This window comes from Oncorhynchus clarkii, chromosome 16, assembly GCF_045791955.1.
Source record: "Oncorhynchus clarkii lewisi isolate Uvic-CL-2024 chromosome 16, UVic_Ocla_1.0, whole genome shotgun sequence".
In the NCBI taxonomy this organism is placed as follows: Eukaryota; Metazoa; Chordata; class Actinopteri; order Salmoniformes; family Salmonidae; genus Oncorhynchus; species Oncorhynchus clarkii.
In genome coordinates this window covers 20484878-20508516 of record NC_092162.1, presented here as the reverse complement: position 1 = coordinate 20508516, position 23639 = coordinate 20484878, and the positions used below count along the sequence as shown (strand labels likewise).

Below are 23639 nucleotides of genomic sequence, written 5' to 3'. Positions count from 1 at the left end.
CACTATCATTCTAAATGTTGGTTGGATAATTAATTGGGGTTTTGATTATGATTTGGAAACTGAAGGAGTGATTTGAGTTTAGTATGTTAATGACTATATGCGTGAAGCAATTAATGTATTAGGGATTGATTGTTTTGATTGCTGTTATGAACTAAAGATGTTGACACTATTCTCAGCATGCGATGATGAGTGGAGAGGGCGAACTCTGATCCGGAGAGTGAAACTGATCCTAATCTATTTGATCTATAGGCATTGCCTTATAAATAGTGGAATCATAATGCTTGTCTTGGGTCATGTTCATTAGGCACCAATGGAATACATTTTACTTTAACCAGGAGTCACTACCTGGATTTGTCCAACAAGATATGATCATTTTTGTTTCTGGATGCTGATCCATTGGAGTGTGATAGATAACTAAAGCTTATTTAATTAAACTCCATTGTTGCAGGCACTGCATTTTGCATTACGTATGTGCTTTTCACTGTCTATGAAGATATAGCTTTGAATCTCATAAACTGTATGCATCTTTTGTTTTTCTTCATGGGTTCGTGCAGGAGACTGTGTATCATAACCTTCCCAGACAAATTGCTAGAATGCTTAGAATATGTATTGTAGGTTGAAATGGGAGACAGTGCTAAGTTTCTTGTAAGGTGTTATAGCAGCCGGGCCACATGCAGGAACCCATGCAATGAGTTATTGCTTTTATGCTTCTTGGTTTATGAAGAATGTATACATTTTCTACATGTGAATGAATGTTCTAAAATCTTGTAATTTTTTTAAGTTCTTAAAATGGGGGATTATGGTGGAAAATTGCAAGATTGTTATAATAGATTTACGAATCTCCTGTCAGTGTTATCTCCCATAGGCCCATCCTCAGTAGAACACACACACATACACACACACAATAGTTATAAGAATACTCTATTCTGTTGCATAAAACAACAATTTGATGCAATAAAAGCATTATAACATAATCTTGCAATTTTCCACCATAGTCTCCCACCTAATTTAAAGATAGTTGATTCAAATCCAGAGTCACTACACCGTTTGTGAAAACCATACTGTGCACTTATAATCCTTTTATAAATAAATTCATACAGCATTTTCAAAGATCTGCAGCTGCATGCATGTGATAGATCTCCTTCAGTGTTGATTAACTAGACTTTTACCTTTACATTGGAATTTACAGTGACTTCAGTAAACTATCTGCATGTTGGAATGTGTATAAACCCTGGATTGCAGATGCTATATAATGTCCAATGGTGGGTTTTGAAGCCACCAGCCGCCATTTTGGAATTCCCCAGAAGGAGCAGTCCTCCATAGGAACAAATAGAATTCTACAGTATTTTAATTAAATGTTTTTAAGTATTTATTAAAAACATATATTGAAGTATTTCTCTGTTGTAACATTAGTACTCTCTAAAACATATTTATTTTCATGTTCAATTCACTTAATATAATTTAAAAGTATGCATTAAGGTGTCAAAACGAATGTCAACATGAATAAATGCATTTCTATAGCAGGTACCTACAAACAAATTTCACAAACATTTCTAAAAGTTAATTTCATTATAGTTACATGTGTTACATGTATTTATAAGTGCAGGTCATCCATTATAACGTGCTGCACAATCAAACCAAGAATATTGATACAATTGTCCCAGATACAGGAATGCAGTGGCTTCTGATGCACTGCCTGTCCCCCTATCTTCCCAACAATAGAGAGCAAGAGATTTTCTACTCTGGGTAACAAGTGTGCTGTGCCCTCAAAATTAACCAATGTAGTACCTTGGCAAAATGTTACTGTACATTCGTTTTAACTTAACTATCAGACAATTTGCATAATTAATGCTGCCTCCATGTGTAAGAATGTAACAGACATGGCAGACCACTTGGAGGTTTGGAGCATGTTGGAGCCACAGAAAAGAGAGTAAGTTGCAGAAAAAGTTAGTGTAGTTTATTTATAGTGAAACAATAAGCACTCATACAGTAGCTCTATAATCTTCTCTTGGTCTCCTTAATCTCTCTATGTGAATGAGTTGCTTTTAACGCTGGTTATATAGACTCCATCTTAGCATTTCCAAACTAAGATCTATTTGTCTTTATCCCATTCTCTCTCACAGAAGTGTCAGGTCAATTGTTCTACTACTTGAGTAGGCACCTCTTATATTGGTGTTTATATTGGCTCCAAATATAAAAAGTGAGTACTGGCTCCTATTTTAATCCACTTCAAGCACCACGTATGGCTGCTTTCTCACCCCACAACGTCTTCTCATCCAACCAATTATTCCTCCTGCCCCCCCTTGTTCTCTCTCTTTCTCCTCCTTGCTCTCCAATAACATGTATGTGTACGCTAAATATCAAAGTGGACATGCAGACCTCTTCTAAAAATAATTGCATTTCAGTGAGATCTTTAAAATTCGGCCTCATCATATTACAGTCATGTTGATGAAGTGAGGAACTGTTATTTTATAAATGATAATAAAAAGCAATATTGAAACAAATGCCTTTCCATGGAGTCCATTATTATGTCATAGTAGCCAATCATGTTATTCTTTGAGGAATATTCTGACTGGCACAGATTTCATACATATGGTTAGATACCAAAGCAAGGGTTCATGTGTTGTATTGTTTTTTTAGGGGGGTGGAAGATCATATTTCATAGCTTGGATTCTTGATCGAGCGATGGATTGGCGGGGTTTGGGAGCCTCAGCTCTGTGGGCAAGCCCCGTCTCCAGACCCAGCAGTCTACGCAGCCGTGTGATCTCCTGCTTGTACCTGTAGAGAGGGACAACGCTCATCTAAACACCCTTTACACAGACTCTAGTAATCTATCCTTAAATCCAGTTGTCAGTACCCTGCCACTTTGTTAAGTAGTGCACTTAATGAAGTCAGTAGCTATGGGAGAATATGTCAGGTACATTTATGAGATCTGAGTATCAAAACGGAATAGACAATACAGACATCATGTCTTTATGAATTTGTTATGTCCTTTTAGTAACTAGACAGCTCCAAAATGGGTGTTGTTACCTTCCCAGGTGCTTGTCAACATACTCCTGCAGCTCTAACAGCTGCTCCTCGGCAACTGTAGCCCTAGTGATGAGCTGGGCACGCTCCCTCTCATGGCCCTCCTGTTTGGACAACAGGAATGTTTCCATTTCAACTTAACTCAGGTCATAAAAACAGATTATTTTGTTGTAGAGTTATAACAATCTGATTCTTAGAAGATAAATTAATATGGGAGGGTTAAGCAGTGGACTCATATCTCTGATTTGTATAAGTAGAGGGGTATGTTATTACCTGAGTAGAGTTGGTGATCTCCCGTAGCTGTTTCCTAATATCAGTCCAGGCCTCTTCAGATATCTGCCCTGATTTTCCAGAACTGTACAAGGTTAGAGATTATTGATGGTCTACTTCATTCATACATTTGATTATTATTTCATGTCATTTTCAAAGATATTACTCACTCCTGAAAGTTGACTGTTTGAATAGGTCTAGTGACGACAGCCACCTAAAAAAAGGTACAAATCAATGAATGATCAAGAGTAATTTCAAAATTTGACTGAGCAACAACAACAATTAAACAACAAACCCCCCATAAAATGCAACATTCAGCCTATATTTAGGAACGTGACAAAAGACAAAACACAATAAACATGGTCTAGAATACTCAGTCTAAAATCAGTCTTGTCAGTATAACTACAGGCTTCTGAGCCTCTCGGAGCTGGCCCTCCAGCCTGGCCTTGTCCTGGCGTAGGAGATGGAGCTCCCTTTCCGTCTCTCCCCTCAGCTCACTGGGCTCCAGGCTGAAGTGGGCCTCAGGGGGGCCGGGGTCCAAGCCACTCTCTGGCTGGGACAGGACCAGTTCCCTCTGCACCCTGACACACATACAGAGGAAACAGAGCCGGCTGAAGGTGTTTGGCATTGTGAAGTCATAGTCATTTGTTGGCTATTAGTTTCTAGATTGCGGAAGTGGGACCAGTTTATGAAGAGTGATAGTATGAAAAAATTATAGAGGAGATAGAAAGTCAAGGGAAAGACAAGGTAATAGAGAACGGAGTGGCTGTCTGACCGGATTCTCTGGACGCCTCCGATAGCTAAACAACCATACCTTCTGTGCATGTGCTAGTTCGGCTGCAAAGAGGTGGAACAGGCTACTCTGGCGAATTGCAATGATGTGCTGTATATCAAATTGTTTGGTGTTGCATGATCATTGAGAAGCAAATGAAGTATTTTGCCCCAATGCAATGTGTAGACAGAGCTAGGCTACATGTTGCATGTGATGTTGTCATATAGGCTAAATGGGTATGGTTTCACATTTAGGATAAGGATATTGCAAAACATTATGTCTGCATCCAGCTTATGCTTGTGCTACTGCAATATTCTTAGTTAAGATTATTCTTTTTTATTGTCACTGGTGGATGTGTTGTCTCACAACTCTACCCATACACTCTGTCCACAAGCATTCTGTTGATCGCAGAACGAGGGAGAGATCATTTTGTTTTGAAAGTCTATTGAAAAAGTTGTGTTACTAGCTATCTACCTTTTGAGTTTGGTTTCCGCAATGCGGTTGGCATCAGTTGCTGGGACCACTACTATCCATCTGTCCACATATCCTTCCGACCAAGACAGGGTCTGAGGAGCTGCTTGGCGTAGCAGCTAATCTAGTTGCTAGCTAGCTGCCTATCAAGCTAGCAGAGTTTTCTTGAGGGCTTGAACGCAGCCCGCAATGCGGTTAGCTATTGTGGCTGGGACCTCTGATTGTACCGGGCTTGTGGCTGTCTGGATCCCTGCTGTTTGTTGTTGTTGTTTCCCATCTTCCCTGCAACCTGCCCTGTCTGGAACTGCCAGGAATAACAGAGTAACCTACGTTGCTACATTGACAAAGACCAAAGCCGGCTGGAGTACCATTGAGGACAGTGGTGTCTCTCTATCACAAGTGAATAATCTTTTAAATGAACAAAAATCATTTTACAAGCAGTTGGTACAACAAGAAAACAGCTTCAAGTGTTGTGTACAAATACTGATGGAGTCAACTAATAAAATAATGGACGACCTGACCAGAGAGGTCCAGGACCTGAAGAACAGCTTGCAGTTCTCCCAGGGTTAGCTCGATGAGTTTAAATAGGAAAACGGCAAGATGACAGCAATCTGTAAGTCATTAAGAGAGGACAGCCATTCTGTATGATAATCCATGATAACAATGACAAAGAATCAAGGCGGAACAACATGTTTGTGGACAGAATTGCAGAATCGCCACGAGACCTGGAAAAACCACCACCGGCCCAGGTGACAGGCCCAGGCCGACATTGGTCATGTTCCTGAGGTTAAAGGACAAGGTAGTTGTTCTGGAAAGACCCAAGAACTTGAGAGGAATGTACATCTTCCTCAACGAAGACTATCCTGAAGCTGTGTGCCAGAAGAGGAAATAACTTATCCCAGCCATGAAAGCTCTAAGAGCGCATGGGGACATTGCTTACATCCGCTATGACAGAATCACTGTCCACCCTCCATCCCAAAAGCATGGAAGGGATGAGAGAGCCAAGCCTAAGAGTTCATAGCTTCACCCACACAGCACACACACCAACTGATTAATGGACTGTTGAATTTATATATTTTTCTCATGCTTTGTTTGGTCTTTTCCATATTATGTCTCACTGATAAACTACCCAGGAAAGGGCTGAAAATAGCTCATATTTAAAAAAATGAAATCAATAACTTGCTAACATCAGATAACATGAATATATTAGTCACTCACTTAGATAATTAATTTGTTGATACAGCAGTAGCAGTACAAGGATATAACGTCTATAGAAGAGACAGGAATGCTTGTGGGGGAGGTGTTGCTGTATATATTCAGAGCCATATCCCTGTACTGCTTAGAGACAATCGTATGTAAAGTGTTATTGAAGTGTTGTGGTTGCAAGTTCACCTGGCACATCTAAAGCCTTTTCATTTGGGGTGTTGCTATAGGCCACCAGGTGCTAATTATCTAAATAATGTGTGAAATACTTGATAGTGTATGTTATGTAAACATAGAGGTCTTCTTTCTTGGGGACCTGAATATTGACTGGTTTTCATCAAGCTGTCCGCTCAGTAGGAAACTTCTCACTGTAACCAGTGCCTGTTATCTGGTTCAGGTTATTAACTTCTTATGGGTACCGTCCCAACTGGCCAACATCTGGTGAAATTGCAAAACGCCAAATTCAAAATAGAGAAATACTCATAATAAACATTCAAAACATACAAGTGTTATACATCGGCTTAAAGATTAACTTCTTGTTAATCCAGCTGCCGTGTCAGATCTCAAAAAGGCTTTACGGCGAAAGCATACCATGCGATTATCTGAGGACAGTGCCCCGCTTACAAAAGCATACAAACATTTTCCAGCCAAGTAGAAGAGTCACAAAAGTCAGAAATAGCGATAGAATTAATCACTTACCTTTGATGATCTTCATATGGTTGCACTAACAAGACTCCCTGTTACACAATACATGTTTGTTTTGTTCGAAAAAGTCCCTATTTATGTACCATAAACTCAGTTTTGTTGGCGTGTTTTGTTCAGTAATCCACTGGCCCCAGGGAGGTCAAAACATACAGACGAATACCTCCTAATAGTACCGGTAAAGTTTGTCGAAAACAAACAATGTTTATAATTAATCCTCAGGTTGTCTATTGTCTAAATAATCAATAATATTTCAATAGCGATTTCAAAAGAAAGGTAAAACAACGAACGGCGCGCTCACGATCACACGCCCAATCCAGCTCTGCATACTTCCCCTGTCCACTGACCAAAAGGTATTTTTACTCGTCGTTTTTCAAAATACAAGCCTGAAAGCATATCTAAAGACTGTTGACATCTAGTTGAAGTCATAGGAACTACAATCTGGGCCCTCACCCATAACATAGTCAATAGGCATTCAATGGAAAACAACTCATATAAAAAAAATCCCACTTCCTGGATGGATTTTCCTCGGGTTTTCACCTGCCATATCAGTTCTGTTATACTCACATTATTTTAACAGTTTCAGAAACTTCAGAGTGTTTTCTATCCAATACTACCATGCATATGCATATTCTAGCTTCTGGGCCTGAGTAACAGGCAGTTTACTTTGGGCACGTTTGTCATCCAAACTTAAAAATACTGCCCCTTACCCAAGAAAGGTTAATCAACATACCAATACATACGGTACACTACAGAAACAAGACCATCAAAAAATATTAATCACATTTTTACTAATACTGTAGATACAGTAGATACTGTAGACGTCTACTCCCGCTCCTCCTCTCTGGCGCTCATTGTCGACAGTTTACTCATTATTACGCACACCTGTCACCATCATTACACGTATATGCACCTCATTAAATTCACTCCCTGTACTTGCTTCCCAACTATTAATGTTACAGAATAACGCCTTGCCAAAGGGAAGCAACAGGGATACATTCTTTTTTTACTGGTGACATCGTGTCCCAGGGTGGCTGCCGAAGCAACTGGGGATGCCTCGGCGGGCTTGACAGGTTACCACGCCTCGACCGGCTCGACAGGTTCCCGCGCCTCAGCAGAAGCGATTGGCCCACTCCTGGTCCTCGGGACCGTCACTTTGGTTGGCGTCCTGCAGCTAGAGCCACTCATAGGGGAGGGAGACTGTCACGTCTACTCCTACTCCTCCTCTCTGGTGCTCGTTGTCGACAGTTTATTCATTATTACACACAACTGTCACCATCGTTACGTGCACCTGTGCCTCATGAGACTTACCTGGACTCCATCACCTTCCTGATTACCTTCCCTATATCTGGCACTCCCTTTGATCCTTTCCTCAGGCATTATTGTTTCTGTTTATATGTTTAAATGTTTGTACGCTACTCATGTTTGTTTTGATTATTAAATTCACTCCCTGAACTTGCTTCCTGATTATTAGTGTGCATACTGTATTACACTAAAGCTGTATTGGACACCCATTAGATGCAGTGATCACAATATAGTGGCTATATACAGGAAAGCCAAAGTGCCAAAAGCTTGGCCTAAAATAGTGAATAAGAAACTATACAAAATATTTAGTTGTGACTTATGTAGAATATGTAAAACAAATATTTGTTAGTCTGTGATTAATAAAGAGCACCAGACACTGCACTTGATGAATTTATGAAATTGCTTCTTCCAATTATTGATAAACATGCACCTGTTAAGAAACTGACTGTTAGAACTGTTAACGCTCCATGGATTGATGAAAATCTGTATGGTTGAAAGATGGGGCAAAAGGAGTGGCTAATAAGTCTGGCTGCACATCTGACTTACTGCAATTTGAGAAATGATGTGACTAAACTCAACAAAAAGAAGAAGAAAATGTATTATGAAGCCAAGATCGATGACGTACAGAATGATGGAGAAAAAAAACTTGAGTACTTTAAATTAAATTATGCTCAGAAAGACAAATTCAACTCCATCTTTCATCGATTCAGATGGCTTATTCATCACAAAACCATGATGTTGCCAATTATTTTAATGATTACTTCATTGGTAAAGTGGGCAAACTTAGGCAGGAAATGCCAACAATGAAGTTAACCCCAAGAAGTTCTGGAAAAAGATTAAAGACCTGGAGAATAAACCCTCCTCCTCACAGCTGCCCATGTCCCCTAATGTGGTTGTTACTGACAAGAAGCACATGGCTAAGCTCTTTAAAATCACCACTTCATTAAGTCAGGATTCCTATTTGACTCAGCCATGCCTCCTTGCCCGTCCAACATTTCCTCATCTCCCACATCTTCTAATGCGACTAGCCCCGATGCTCCTCCCTCTTTTTCCCCTGCTCCACTACAAAGTTTCTCCCTGAAGGTGGACACTGAGTCCGGGGTGCTAAAGGAGCTACTTAAACTTGACCCCAAAAAACATCTGAGTCAGATGGTTTAGACCCTTCTTTAAGGTTGCTTCCCCTATAAATTAAGCCTGTCTCTCCTATCTGGGGAGGTTCCCATTGCTGGGAAGGCAGCCACGGTTAGTCCTTTATTTAAAGGGGAGATCAAGCTGATCCTAACTGTTATAGGCCTATTTCTATTTTGCCCTGTTTATCAAAAGTGTTGGAAAAACTTGTCAATCAACTGACTGTCTTTCTTGATGTCTATAGTATTCTCTCTGGTATGCAATCTGGTTTCCGCTCAGGTTGTGGATGTCACTGCAATCTTAGAAGGTCCTCAATGATGTCACCATTGCCCTTGATTCTAAGCAATGTTGTGCTACTATTTTTATTTATTTGGCCAAAGCTTTTGATACAGTAGACCATTTCTTTCTTGTGGGCTGGCTAAGGAGTAGTGGTGTCTCTGAGGGGTCTTTGGCCTGATTTGCTAACTACCTCTCTCAAAGAGTGCAGTGTATAAAGTCAGAAAATCTGCTGTCTCAGCCACTGCCTGTCACCAAGGGTATGCCCCAAGGCTCGATCCTAGGCCCCACGCTCTTCTCAATTTACATCAACAACATAGCTCAGGCAGTAGGAAGCTCTCTCATCCATTTATATGGAGATGATACAGTCTTATACTCAACTGGCCTCTCCCCGGAATTTGTGTTAAACGCTTTACAACAAAGCTTTCTTAGTGTCCAACAAGCTTTCTCTGCCCTTGACCTTGTTCTGAAAACCTCCAAAACAAAGGTCATGTGGTTTGGTAAGAAGAATGCCCCTCTCCTCACAGGTGTGATTACTACTTCTGAGGGTTTAAAGCTTGAAGTAGTCACCTCATACAAGTACTTGGGAGTATGGCTAGACGGCGCACTGTCCTTCTTTCAGCACATCAAAGCTGCAGGCTAAAGTAAAATCTAGACTTGGTTTCCTCTATCATAATCACTTCTCTTTCACCCCAGTTGCCAAACTAACCCTGATTCAGATGACCATCCTACCCATGCTAGATTATGGAGACTTAATTTATAGATAGGCAAGTAAGGGTGCTCTCTAGCGGCTAGACGTTCTTTACCATTCAGCCATCAGATTTGACACCAATGCTCCTTATAGGACACATCACTATACTCCTATGTAAACTGGTCATCTCTGTATACCCTGCGCAAGACCCACTGGTTGTTGCTTATTTATAAAACCCTCTTAGGCCTCACTCCTCCCTATCAGGGAAATCTACTGCAGCCCTTATCCTCCACATACAACACCCATTCTGCCAGTCACATTCTGTTAAAAGGTCCCCAAAATGCACACATCCCTGGATCACTTGTCTTTTCAGTTTGCTGCAGCTAGCGACTGGAACGAGCTGCAACAAACACTCAAACTGGACAGTTTTATCTCAATCTCTTCATTCAAAGACTCAATCATGGACACTCTTACCGACAATTGTGGCTGCTTTGCGTGATGTATTGTTGTCTCTACTTTTGAGCTGTGAGCTGTGCCCAACAATGTTTGTACCCTGTTTTGTGCTGCTACCATGTTGTTGTCATGTTGTGTTGCTACCATGCTGTGTTGTCATGTGTTGCTGCCATGCTGTGTTCGTCTTAGGTCTCTATGTAGTGTTGTCTCTCTTGTCATGATGTGTGTTTTGTCCTATATTTTTATTTGATTGATTTTTATTCCCAGCCCCCATCTCCGCAGGAGGCCTTTAGGTAGGCCGTCATTGTAAAAAATGATTTGTTCTTAACTGACTTGCCTAGTTAAATAAAGGTTACATTTTTAAAAAAAATGACAAGCCTCCTGGCATTGACAACTTAGATGGAAAGATACTGAGAATGGTAGCTGACTCTATAGCCACTCCTATCTGTCACATCTTTAATCTGAGCCTAGAGGAAAGTCTTTGTCCTCAGGCCTGGAAGGAAGGCAAAGTCATTCTGCTCCCCAAGAATGTTAAAGCAGCCTTTACTGATTCTAACAGCAGACCTATCAGCTTGCTGCCAGCTCTTAGCAAACTGTTGGAAAAAAATGGAGTTTGACCAAATACAATGCAATTTCTCTGTAAACAAATTAACAACAGACTTTCAGCATGCTTATAGAGAAGGGCACCCAATGTGTACTGCACTGACACAAATGACTGATTGTTTAAAATAAATTGATAATAAGAAGATTGTGGGAGCTGTACTGTTAGATTTCAGTGCAGCCTTTAATATTATTGACCATTATCTTGTTGTCGTTCAAATCGCTGCAGGGTTTTTTCAGCTTTTTCGAAATGTGTGCATTAAAAAAAACACATGCACAGAACGTGATAGGTTTGTTTAGCTCTGGGGAAGAGGCATCCTGGGGGGTGGGAGTGGAACAGGGTGGTTAGATCCGGTCAGGCAGCCTCGGCCAATAGAGAACGACTACGGAGCGATGGGTTGGGGGTCAAGTTTCCTAATAACACACACAAACCTAACCAAGGATGACAGGACCATCCATGTGGTATACACATTGAGTAAATCACAGAAATACAACATGGAGGGCATGAGAGGGGCTAACCTGTATGCGCTAAGCAGGGCTTGGTGGCTCTTAGTGAGCCTCTGCAGTCTCTTCTTGTAGGAGCGTGCGGCAGAGGCTAGCTGCTCCTCTCTAGCCCTGTAGGAGGAGCGCACCTCTTGGAGCATGCTGTCCACGAAGCCCCTCATCTTCACCCTCTCTGGGGGGCCCTTCACCCCCCTCCCCTCTGCCAGACCATCCACATACTCCTGGAGACAAGAGGCAAAGACCATAGATTCCACAGCATGGGTGGTGTGGGTTCCCTTGTATAACTGTGGTGTGGTAGGAGTTGGGGACTAGTGGTAGTGGGTTAGGAAGGACGTGGGGTAGGAAAATGGGGATCTGTCTGTCTGTACATGTCTACGCTGCGAATCCCGGCATCTGTTTGACTGTGCATAATGTATGTGTAGCCTACCTGTGTGCATGCATATGTCTTAGTGTGTACTCACAGCTAGGTCCTGTAGGTAGCATCCCAGTCTGGCACGGTACTCCTCATTCAGTTCCTTCACCTGCATTTGTAGCTTAGAGTTCTCTTCCTCCACCTCCTTCAGCTGGCTCTGAGAGCTCAACATGGCCTGAATAGGCACACACACACACACACACACACACACACACACACACAAAATTAATTCAAATTTTTACAGAGCAAGTTGCAGATTCAGATTGATTAATGGCAAATCCAAAAACAATTATGGTACAAAACAATAATTTGGGTAGACCAGACACATGTGATGCGCTCTTTCGTACCGCGCTCTGTTCGGCTAGTTTCTGCTGGGTATCACGGATGGCTCTCTTGTTCTCTTGTTGCTCCTTGCCCATCGCCACCCTGAAGACCCATCATAGAAGAAAAAACATGTCAGAGACCACATACCAGACGAGACCCCATCACAAAAAGTAATCCCAAATTGTAGCGTGGACCACAGTGAAACAGAAACCAAATCAAACAGAATACCACAAAGCAGACATGGGCTTCAGTGAACAGCCTGAGACAAGTTAGAGAAGTTGATGACTGAAAAATGAAGGATAATCTTGTTTCCTCAATCACTACTGTTTATAGTAGCTACTGAGAGGCTACTGCAGGTCCATGGTTTTGATGTAAAGACATGTGAGACTAGACTAGTGTCTCTCTACTCACACTTTCTCCTCTAGTCTGTGCTGCTGCTCTTCATAGCTCTTCTTCATCTGCTCCAGCATGTCTTTGATCACATCCTGGTTCCCAAGCAGCTATGTCAGACATCGAAAAAAAAAGGATATGAATATTGACTGGCTATCAGTCATATATTGTAGCAGGCTCAAGGGGGTGGGGTTTCTTCATCACCAAGTTCAATAACCAAACATGCACACAAAGCACAACTAGAATACAAATGGAGAATTTATTAGGGAGATTTGCACACTGTGGGAAAGGGGGGAATTTAGCAACCAGTTCACAGTCCACAATCCGTTCTTGTTGTCTGTTCCATTCTTCAGGGGTAATCCTAAAACTCGGGTCCTCAGCCAAACTGGTTCGGTACACAGTGGGGGTAATCACACAGATCATTCGCCCTTCTCTCACACTCCCTATAGCACATGTTTCCCTCTCAGTCCTCCTCCTATTTGTGCAGCCAAATTCCTCTTTTCTCACCAAGCACTCCATGGCTTAATGAACCACAGGCTTGCCTCGTTGGGGCAGGAAGTCCATATAAGGCTCAGGGGTGGAACTAGCGGGCTGCAAGATATCTCCTTACAATCACCAGCCCCCTCACCTCTCCCTGCCATCTGCCACAATATATAGAGAGTTGGGCCAATGCGGTTTCTGTCAGTGTTCCGAGAGTGCCACTTTCTCCTCCATAGCTGTTGCTAAGTGATCATTGACGCTTCTGTGTTGTGTTGTTAATTTTTTATCGTTTTCTAAACCTATGAAGATGTCCAGTGAAAGCAGATATGTTGACACCACAACACAGTACAGACTTAGATACACATTATTCCAAATGCTAATCAATAAAAATGTGTTTTGCTTGTTTATAGCTGGTTATTTCATAGGGAATTGTCAGAGGCGCTTTCGTATTGTTACATCAAAATTTAGAGAATAAAGGCGCTAACATGGCAGTCGTTTGAAACCTGACCGAGCTCTCTATATATCATGGCTCTGTTGACTATTTATGATAAACTGATCAGATGTGAAACTGTTGGGCATTATTCAGTTTTCACTTACACAATAACACACTTGCACTCAGTTCCATTAGGTTCAAAGTATTACTGACACTCATACATGACTTGTTGTGTTCAAAGATATACTCACACTCTTCTCCATAGATTTACGTTCTTGGTCCAACATAGCCAGGTCCTCTGGCTGTGATAAGAGAAAAACAAATTTGAGCAATGAGGAAGTTATATAGCCACATTGGTATTAGACCAGAAGTTATTAGATTATTTTTTTGTGCCTTATAGGAAATGTATTTTGACAAATTTCTGTGAGTGGTAATTGCCAATTGTGGAAATGAACCAAAGCTCCCTCTCACCATTATTCTATTGTGAGACATACGGCTGACCAGCGCCCGCACCCTGTCCAGCTCCTGAGCAGCCTGCCCATAGACACCACCCTCTGTAGAGGCCCTAACACGCTGCTGCTGTTCCTCTATCTGCCTGAAGAGGTCATCACGAGCCTGGGCCAGCCCAAGCAGCTCAGCGCTCAGCTCGTCATTCTGGACAACCTCCTTATCGTGGGCCTCAGTCAGAGCCAGGTAGTTCCTCTTCAGGGTCATGTATTCCTCCGTGAGGTCACTTCCGGTCCTCTCTGCCACCTGTAGGCGGGCGGTGACAGACTGGAGCTCCCTGCAGAGCCTGTCCCTCTCCATCTCCATCTCCACCACCACCCCTTCCTGGGATAGGATCTGAGGAGGGAAGGGTGAGATACTAGAGTACTATCTGTGCATCAGGGTTGGGATCATTTCTATTAAGGTGAGTAATGACTATGTAGGGCCCAGGTGGGTAAAGTAGGGCCCAGAGGTCTGTAATGACTATGTAATACATATTCATTTGAGCATCACCTTTATTTTCAGGTCAAAAATGTCCTTTTCATACTGCTCCCTCACTTTGTTGGTCTGTATATGTACCTCGACAAGCTCCTTGGATATCTGACGGATAAAGGGATATAAAAGGATAAATATTTCAGTTAACAAAAAGACAAGAGGTCTGTCTACATCCTACATAAGTGATTGATAGATATCCAAATACAATGTGGTCTCATATATCCTACCTTCAGTTTCTCCTCTTCGCTTGAGACCAGTTTGGAAGAGAGGTCAGTCTTGGAGCCTGCAAGATAGCCCAACCTGCTCTCAAGGTAGCCCAGTTTGGTAAAGTGGCTTTCATTTTTGTCACGGAGCTGGACCTAAATTGGTTGTATATTTGTATTATTTTTAAACAATGAAGACTTTGTTTTATACATTTTTCAGGAACACAAGCCATAGGCCTACTGAAGATATTAAAGCTTGATGCAACTATAAGGTAACCTTGAAGGTTCATGTTTAAAGTTTGACCAAAATAGGCCAGTTTAAAAAGATTGTCAAAGTAAATGACTTACATTTTCATCTGTCAAACAACGAATTTTGTCCTGTAGTTCATTTAAAGACGAACGGTTGTCCCTTAAGTCCATGTTTCTAATACCAAACAAATGAATTATCCCAAGTTCCAGAGTTAGGAGAAAGTTTCTTGTATCTACAACATTGGTTGTTGCCATGGACCCTAAACTTGCACCTGGCCGAAATAGACGACATTAAAAACAGTTTTTCGATGAATAGGAGCTATATTTATCAAATGTAATGGATTGTATGTATTTATTAATGGTTTAGATTTTTTTTTATTTTGTCTCAAATAGTTCAAAGCTCACAGCCTGAGAAACTCTTGAGCACAAGCCGGGTCTCAGGACACGGTGGCTCGAGTCGCGCAATGACAGTTGGAACAGCTGATTCAAAATTTCACAACTCGCCGCTCCACCTGAATTGTTTACCTGTCCTTGAAACTACACTTGTTTTTAACTTCCAAAAGTTTCCCAGAAATGTCTGAGCGTCGGGGTAGCATTATGAAGGGGATTCGCAAAGATAGCCATACTGACAGGCTCCGAGGGTCAACCATGGACATTGAAATGCATGATGACGACGACTCCCACCCTGTGAAACGAGGGTCTTCAGTTTGGAAATCAGGGTTCAAAGGGAAACTAGCCAACACCTACAGGTTGGGACCAAAGCAGAAGTTTCTTCCCCATTTGATTCAGAAGAAAGGCGAGGAGTTGATGAACCAAGCATTCGGTGAGCTAGCCTACGACCACGACAACTGTCGAGATGTGGCTGATGAAGTGGCTGCAGATGTCCTGGCGTTCTGCAAAGAGCAAGTGTTCGACCGCTACAGATACGTGGTCAGGGTGGTCGTCGGCGACAAGAAAGGCCAGACAGTGAAGATAGCAAGCCGTACCCTATGGGATGATGAAAAGGACAACTTTCTAACTCTCAACTTTGAGAACAGACACCTTTTCGCCGTTGGCATGGTTTTTGCCATTTATTTCGAGTGACAATGGGCAATGTGAAAGGCAGATGGCAATTTATCTCTACCTACCAATAAATGAATGAGATGTCAAGTTTTTGTGAATACATTTTTTTTGTAGACAAAATAAAACAACAGTATCAGTGACCATCTGTGTGTTTCTGACGTTTGTATGTGGGTTTGTTGGCATCACCCAAGAAAGGTATAAACATTTTATTTAAAAATGGTAAAATACTGTACAGATTACTTTGCAAAATATCTCAAAAGATTTCAATTTAACTCACAGAAATGTACAAAACACTATCAATACACACGACACAAACCACATTCAGTTGAAATGTACAAACTCTGACCACAAATACAAAATGCATTTCAGGTAAAGAAAACATTGGTGTTTCAATTTCAGGACGGTTTAGGTCCAAGATGCACACAACTTTCAGATCCAAAGGCGGCTTTATTTTGCGTTGAAAGAGAACATTCTGCATGAGGCAAAAAGCTAAACGGCATCAGCAGAACAAATATTGTATAGTTGTGCAAGGTATAGCAATGCATTTTTCCTTTCTGTCAAATGGAAGTAAAGGCTTATTAGTGTAAAAAATATCTGAAATCCAACTATTTGTATGGTAAATATATTTTGAATTTCATCTACCATAAATATACTCTGTGTGTATGTATACTGAGTGATCCATCGGGTGTAACATTATACTCTGCACTGAGTATACTATCCATCCTCTTGGAGGGTGCAACTTGTTAGGTTTTTAACCCTGTATGAAAGGGCCATAGAATCAGGCCACCTTGTCTTTCTAGTCCTAGTTTAGAAGTCTCTGTGGCTTTAGTGAGGCGTTCTTTATTCCTGTTTTTGCAGGGCTGCAGTATATGCAAGCTTTTGACCCAGCCTAGGACTCTGATTCAACTAATCAACTGCTCATCAAGACCGTGATTAGCTGAATCAGGTTAGACAGCTGTGGGCTACAACAACACCGTGCACACCCTCTTGCCCCACAAGACCAGGATTTAGTCCCCTTGGTGGGACACCAGGGCTTCGTCCTCCTCCACCTCGTCCTCCTCTCCCCCGCTGTCGCGTCGGTCTCCCCTGCCTGAGAGCTGCCCCCGGCCCAGGGGTACACCCACTGCCCTCTGCAGGGCATCCAGGCTGCCCTGGCTCACGTAGTAGCTGATGTTCAGAGAGGGCAGCAGCTTCTGCAGATCCTCCAGCTTGCGGTAGGCCTGCCGAGCCGAGAATATGGACTGAGAATTAGGATGCTCACCGCTGTATGTATAGGTCTATAAATATCGTATCCAGCTACATGAATTCACGATGACAGTGACGACAATGGTAATGACGACAAGCAAGATCAAGATGAAAAGGAGGCTGAAAATGTTGATGTTCATGATAATGATGGTGTACACTAGTATCACTAGACACTCACCACCTGGAAGCTGCCCCGCTGACAGTGATGCTCCACCAGGAAGCCGTATGCATCTCCTATCCTGACAGCAGGGTCCAGGTCTGGCTCTTCTAGCAGGGCTTCGCACAGACGCACCGCCTCCCCTGGGTCCTCCTCATACAACCTACAGGGACAGGGGATGGACAGACAGGATCACACATCAAATCTCCTTCGGTGAGATCCACAAAATATCCTCTCCGTAATTACTCTAATTGTATCGAGACAAACCTAAAATCAGAGGATTGTGGCATTTATAATAAAAGAGCCTTATAGCAGTGACTGCCACTCAACATATGACTAAAAGAAAGTGAAACAAAGAGAGAGAGAGACAGAAATAGAGATAAATAGACAAAATAGAGAGAGTGCACTGTTCTTACCTGCGTGCCTGGACAAACCTCTTGACCAGAGTGATCTTGTGCTGCAGCTCAGCCATGCGAGCCTCGTGTTCGTCTGGGCTGTGGCCCTTAGCTTTAGAAAGGCACTTATAGGCCTCCGTCAGAGCACCCAGTGCCTTCTCATAGTTCTGGTAATCATCTATCTCCACCTAAAAGAGGTAAACAGATTCACACTAATTCTCTAAGTACATTAGAGATTAGGCTTATGAGACAAAGTTATGAATCTGTTAGCATTACCCGAACATCCATGCATAATGTTACTAGTTTATAAATACTCATATAACAAACGTTGGAATAACTGTACTATAAATTGTCATATTTAAATATAAATAAATATGGCCAATACATCATTTATTACCAGACTGAAGTTAAAACTAATAAACATGTAGAACCTTTTCAAGAACTTTCAATATTATGAAGTAGTTCCCTACCTGGGCACAAGCTTCATAGAAGCCAGCTAGCAGGTCCAGAGCCCTGCCTTTGGAGTAGAAGCTAATAATGTTCTTCATGATTTCCGGATCTTTCCGCCAGTCCAGAGACTGCAAGTAGTTGGCGGCCATGATGTAGATCTCCTTCTGACGTGACACGCCAGCGAAGAACACTATCTTCTCTGTGTCCCCTGACTTCAGGAGCGCCCGCATGGCCTGTGAAACAGAAGGGAGATGTGTTTGGAGTCACTTTTTAGAAAAGCCGCAACAAGGGAGTTTAAGTACTGCATCAACAGACATGGACCAAACTTAAGCGACAATTATAGTGTAACATTGTATTTAATGCTTGTAACTAACATCCACACCTGCCTAAAGACAAAAGTAAAGCAGAAAATACAACACTGAAAATGACGGATCTCACGTTTCTTGGATAACATATATCTATATAACTACAAGTTACTATGATAATGGTGTCTTAATGAGTACTGTTTAATAGTATGTGTGTAAGTGGGGTGCATCTCAGTTGCTTAAATCCAATTTCTCAGATCATAGCAGATGTAGGATAGAGGAAATGAAGAAAAACAAGAGGAGGAAATAGAGATGCCACTTCAGACTACTGAGATGCACCCCAGACCCCAGTCTCTTTACTTTTAGCTTGTTGCCAGCCTGTGTGTATTTCTTGGTGGCTAGGTGGTAGTTGCCCTGGCGCATGCAGCAGTCAGCTATTCTCTCCAGCAGCTCTTTGCGGGCCTCCTCTGAGAGGTCTTTGGACTCCTTGGTCACGGTCATACTCTCAGCCAGGTCCTCGGTGATGGTCAGGCTCTGGTCCAGACACAGCTGCAGGGCCTCGTGGTACTGGGGTTGAACACACACACATTTATAGACAAAAGACATGTACTCATCATGAGCAATGATGGCATAAGTTCGCACACACTTACAACACAGACACACCAGTTATGTACATGATATGTGAGCGGGGGGGGTTCCAAGCTGACATATGGAATTGTTTTAAGATGGTCATACTATACTAATTTTACTATTTGATTTGGAATTTTAGGACCCCTTCAGGTATAATTTTTTTGTGTTCTTTATTATTTGATAAAATATAGAATTTTGCCTTTAGCCCAGAGAAACACATTGAATAACACATCCATAAATGGCAAATAAATAAAACAAGGTTTTGAAGTGTTTGTCCTATATATTAGGCGATAAGAAAGCTTAAGAAATATAATTATATATATATATATATATATATATAACATTTCTTATAATATATATTTTTTAATTAAAACTATTTTTTGGGGGGGCAGGCACAAAATGATCTTCATACTTCCATTCATTTCTTAAAACCGGTACCAGTTACCTTCAGACGAGTCCCCTAACACTTGTGGGGGTCGTAGAACAAATCAGAGGGCGCCATCGTGTTTGTGAGAGTCTCCCCTTTCCATAATAATTTATAGGTCAAACCGTTCAGACGCTACAGACGTTTTCGTCAGAAGACAGATTTTCGGGATGTCTCATGGTCTGACAAACACCGCTCTAGCTCTGCCACCTTTCACCCCAGATGTCTCATGGTCTGACAAACACCGCTCTAGCTCTGCCACCTTTCACCCCAGATGTGAAAGTGCGACATCGGCGGATACGGTGGATTGAGACGCATTCGATGCAGAAAAACATCTCTAGTTTAAACTGACGGATTTTGATGGGGATTTTTTAATTATGTTACTTAGATTGACGCACCGGTGTGTCAATTGACTTTAGGGGGTTACGTAGAAATTGTACACCAACATTGAATTTGCCTGTTATATTAAAGGAAGTGCCCTTTAATATAGAACACATGGAGTAGTCAATAAATCAGATTTTTTTTTACATGATTAAAGGCTTGCTAAAGTGCCAAAATTCAGCATTTAGTTTTTCCTGTGTTTCACTTCTAGGAAGTTTGTACCCACTTAATCCCTCGATTTCTCCAAGTTTCACCGTCATTGTAAAGCCCTAGTTATTTTGTTGCTTTGACAGTCATTTCTGAAGATGATTTATTTAATGTGATTAGTGATTCATTTACGTCTGTCCCCCATTTTAAGGTCAACCCTGTTACATAAACTGAACTCTCATTTTAATGTGGTGAAACTATTCCTTTTTAAATATATATATTTTGAAAGAAACATTGTACATCCAATAGTATAATCATAGAGTAAAAGAAGGTGAGCTGGTTCTGCTGTTTTGTGGTAGAAAACTGAGCGGGTTGAGAGTAACACGGCAACCCGGTTACCCATAGATAGACCGGTTAAAAATGTTTTAAGAATTTCATTTTTTGTGAAGCTTGCACTCATTTGCCACTCCCTGTTGCACACAACAAACTTCCATTCCACCTGTCACATGGGGATTTATGGTTTATTTAAGCACAAATCGTCAACCCTGTTACTTTATTTGGCACTTAATAGGCACTTATAGTCATCCTTTCATTTAACCTTGTGAGATGTATTATTTTTTATTTATTTTATTAAGTTGAACATTTGCTCTTCATGACATGAATGTAAATATTAAGAGAAATCTAACTTTTGTTGGACCAAGGTACACTTCTCAAAAGGCCCCGAATTGGTGGAACAACCCGAGCGCGGTTTATAAGACATACAAGGCAGGGGTAAAGTACCTTCTTGGCGGCCACAAGCAGCTCCACAGCCTTCTCATACTGGCCGTGTTTGATGAAGAAGTCAGAGCAGCGGGCCAGCAGGGCCGGGTCAGATGTCTCATCCAGGTCCTCTGCTATGAGTTGCAGTGCAGCAAACTGTTCTGTAGCAAAGGCCACCTCCAGAGCCTTGGAGAAATGACCAGCCTGAGAAAAATAGAGAGACAGAGATCCATGTGTGAAAGAAACATCAGAGACAGTATTATCATGTGTGCAAGTGTGTGGGTTTGTGGGCATACTGTAGCATCAATGGACTTGGAAGGCAATGTGTTCCTGTACAAATATCAGTGAGCTAATGCCCCCTTGTGGCACAATAAAGAATGCATTACCTCCTAGGCATTTAAGCCAGGGGGAAGAACAGGGAGCTCCGAGGTAAAATACTAACCTTGTGGTAGAGCATGACAGCACGGTCCATATGAGAACCCTTCTCCTCGTAATAACAGGCAGCCTCCATCATGTCCTCTGGGTTACTGAGGAGAGCCAGGTTCATCAGCTGGTCATCCAGACCATTCTCCTGAACACAAAACACAACACAAGTCATCCAATGGCCCACAGACAATACAGCACTGGATTAGAACCGCATCCATAGCCTCAATAATGCAAACAGCGTTCTGAAATAAATAAGAAACAATATAATCAGTCTGCAATAAATCTTTCATATAATAATTATATATAGGTAGGTAATTCATTTATTGCTATGGCCAGTGGGACACAGGTGAATGGAGAAAGTCTAAATTGTGATTGAGGTCCATTTGTTACCTTGCAGAGGCGGATGGCGTTGTTGTAGGCCTGAGCTCGTGTGTAGAAGTGGACAGACTGTTTGATCTCCTCCTGACTCTCATATTGCCGGGCTAGGTGGTACGAGGCAGCACGGTTCCCCGTCTCATTGGCTATCTCCGACGCCTGTGAAAAAAAATAGTATTCTCATTGGATATTTACCTCACGGTTAGGTTGTGTTTTCATATTTAGGTATTTAACAATCCTTATGAGTAGAAACAGTTCCCTTCTCAAAACATTTAATTGCCACAAATGTGTGCTAATGTCATAAATGTTCCCCCCTGGTACAAATGTGTGTTACCTTCTGAATGTTCCCCAGGTAGCAGTGCACGCGGACCAGAGAGAGGAAGTCCTGTGCGTATTCGTAGTAGCGTAGTGCTGACTCCATGTCTGACTGGCTCTCCAGATACTGAGCCCACCACTTATAGATATTTCTGGGTCAGAGAAAACTGCATGTCAAATACTCAACAATGTTCATATGTCTGTATTTATACTTTTTGAATTTTTTAAAACTGAATACACTTTAAAATCATTAAAAGTCATAGTCAGTAGTAAATAGAGAGTCTGCATTGAGGACAGAATAAAACTAACTCCACCATTCCCAGACTTACTTGTCCTTCATTTTGTTGACATAGATCTCCAGAGACAGTGCATCATCTAGGAGCATCCTGGGTACCTCGAACCGGTGGGTGTCAGACTTCTCAAAGCTAAAACAGACAGAGAACCTTGAGGAAGTACACAGCTGAGGGTACAGTGCATTCGGAAAAGTTTTCAGACCCCTTGACTTTTTCCACATTTTGTTAAGTTACAGCCTTATTCTAAAATTGATTAAATATATTTTTTTCCCTCATCAATCTACACACAATACCCCATTATGGCAAAGAAAAAACACGTTTTTTATAAATTTTAGGACGTTGATTACAAATAAAAAACGGAAATATTAAATGTACATAAGTATTCAGGCCCTTAATCAGTACTTTGTTGAAGCATCTTTGGCAGCGATTACAGCCTCGAGTCTTCTTGGGTATGATGCTATAAGCTTGGCACACCTGTATTTGGGGAGTTTCTCCCATTATTCTCTGCAGATCCTCTCAAGCTCTTTCAGGTTGGATGGGGAGCATTGCTGAACAGCTATTTTTAGGTCTCTCCAGAGATGTTTGATTGGGTTCAAGTCCGGGCTCTGGCTGGGCCACTCAAGGACATTCATAGACTTTACCCAAAGCCACTCCTGCATTGTCTTGGCGGTGTGCTTAGGGTCTTTGTCTTGTTGGAAGGTGAACCTTCGCCCCAGTCTGAGGTCTTGAGCACTCTTGAGCAGGTGTTCATCAAGGATCTCTCTGTACTTTGCTCCGTTCATCTTTCCCTCGGTCCTGATTACTCTCCCAGTCCCTGCCACTGAAAAACATCCTCACAGCATGATGCTGCCACCACCATGCTTCACCGTAGGGATGGTGCCAGGTTTCCTCAAGATGTGACGCTTGGTATTCAGGGAATCTTGTTCCTCATGGTCTGAGAGTCTTTAGGTGCCTTTTGGCAAACTCCAAGCGGGCTGTCATGTGCCTTTTACTGAGGAGTGGCTTCCGTCTGGCCACTATACCATAAAGGCCTGATTGGTGGAGTGCTGCAGAGATGGTTGTTCTTCTGGAGGGTTCTCCCATCTCCACAGAGGATCTCTGGAGCTCTGTCAGAGTGACAATCAGATTCTTGGTCACCCTGACCATGGCCCTTCTCCTCCGATTGTTCAGTTTAGCCGGGCAGCCAGCTCTAAGAAGAGTCTTGGTGGATCCAAACTTTTTCCATTTAAGAATGATGGAGGCCACTGTGTTCTTGGGGACCTTCAAAACTGCAGAAATGTTTTGGTACCCTTCCCCTGATCTGTGCCTCGACACAATCGTGTCTCGGAGCTCTATGGACAATTCCTTTGACCTCATGGCTTAGTTTTAGCTTTGACTTGCATTGTCAACTGAGACCGTATA

General features: G+C 42.0%; 3 protein-coding genes across 3 annotated transcripts in view; 1 reads left to right on the top strand and 2 right to left on the bottom strand.

Moving 5' to 3' along the window:
- Positions 1–1638: 1638 nt before the first annotated feature.
- On the bottom strand, positions 1639–15470 carry LOC139368166 (coiled-coil domain containing 78). Its single transcript, XM_071106771.1, has 15 exons — positions 15400–15470; positions 14974–15049; positions 14650–14781; positions 14441–14527; positions 13913–14284; positions 13693–13743; positions 12550–12638; positions 12162–12240; positions 11864–11989; positions 11418–11623; positions 3704–3878; positions 3468–3511; positions 3301–3382; positions 3031–3131; positions 1639–2778 (listed from the first exon to the last, which is right to left on the bottom strand). The coding sequence occupies exons 1-15, from the start codon at positions 15468–15470 to the stop codon at positions 2637–2639; spliced, it is 1833 nt and encodes a 610-aa protein (XP_070962872.1). The 3' UTR covers positions 1639–2636.
- On the top strand, positions 15426–16025 carry LOC139368167 (dynein light chain Tctex-type protein 2). The gene has a single exon (XM_071106772.1). It carries the CDS (start codon positions 15448–15450, stop codon positions 15955–15957), a length of 510 nt encoding a protein of 169 aa, XP_070962873.1. The 5' UTR covers positions 15426–15447; the 3' UTR covers positions 15958–16025.
- Positions 16026–16128: 103 nt separating this feature from the next.
- LOC139368165 (intraflagellar transport 140 homolog (Chlamydomonas)) overlaps positions 16129–23639 on the bottom strand; it is a 58361-nt gene continuing 50850 nt past the window's right edge. The window contains exons 21-30 of the mRNA XM_071106770.1: positions 22275–22370; positions 21965–22097; positions 21646–21789; positions 21272–21400; positions 20851–21033; positions 18849–19055; positions 18204–18416; positions 17755–17921; positions 17360–17501; positions 16129–17156 (exon numbers count right to left, since the gene is read on the bottom strand). Coding sequence (XP_070962871.1) covers positions 16944–17156; positions 17360–17501; positions 17755–17921; positions 18204–18416; positions 18849–19055; positions 20851–21033; positions 21272–21400; positions 21646–21789; positions 21965–22097; positions 22275–22370 — 1627 coding nt within the window. The 3' untranslated portion in view covers positions 16129–16943. The remainder of the gene's footprint in view (positions 17157–17359; positions 17502–17754; positions 17922–18203; positions 18417–18848; positions 19056–20850; positions 21034–21271; positions 21401–21645; positions 21790–21964; positions 22098–22274; positions 22371–23639) is intronic.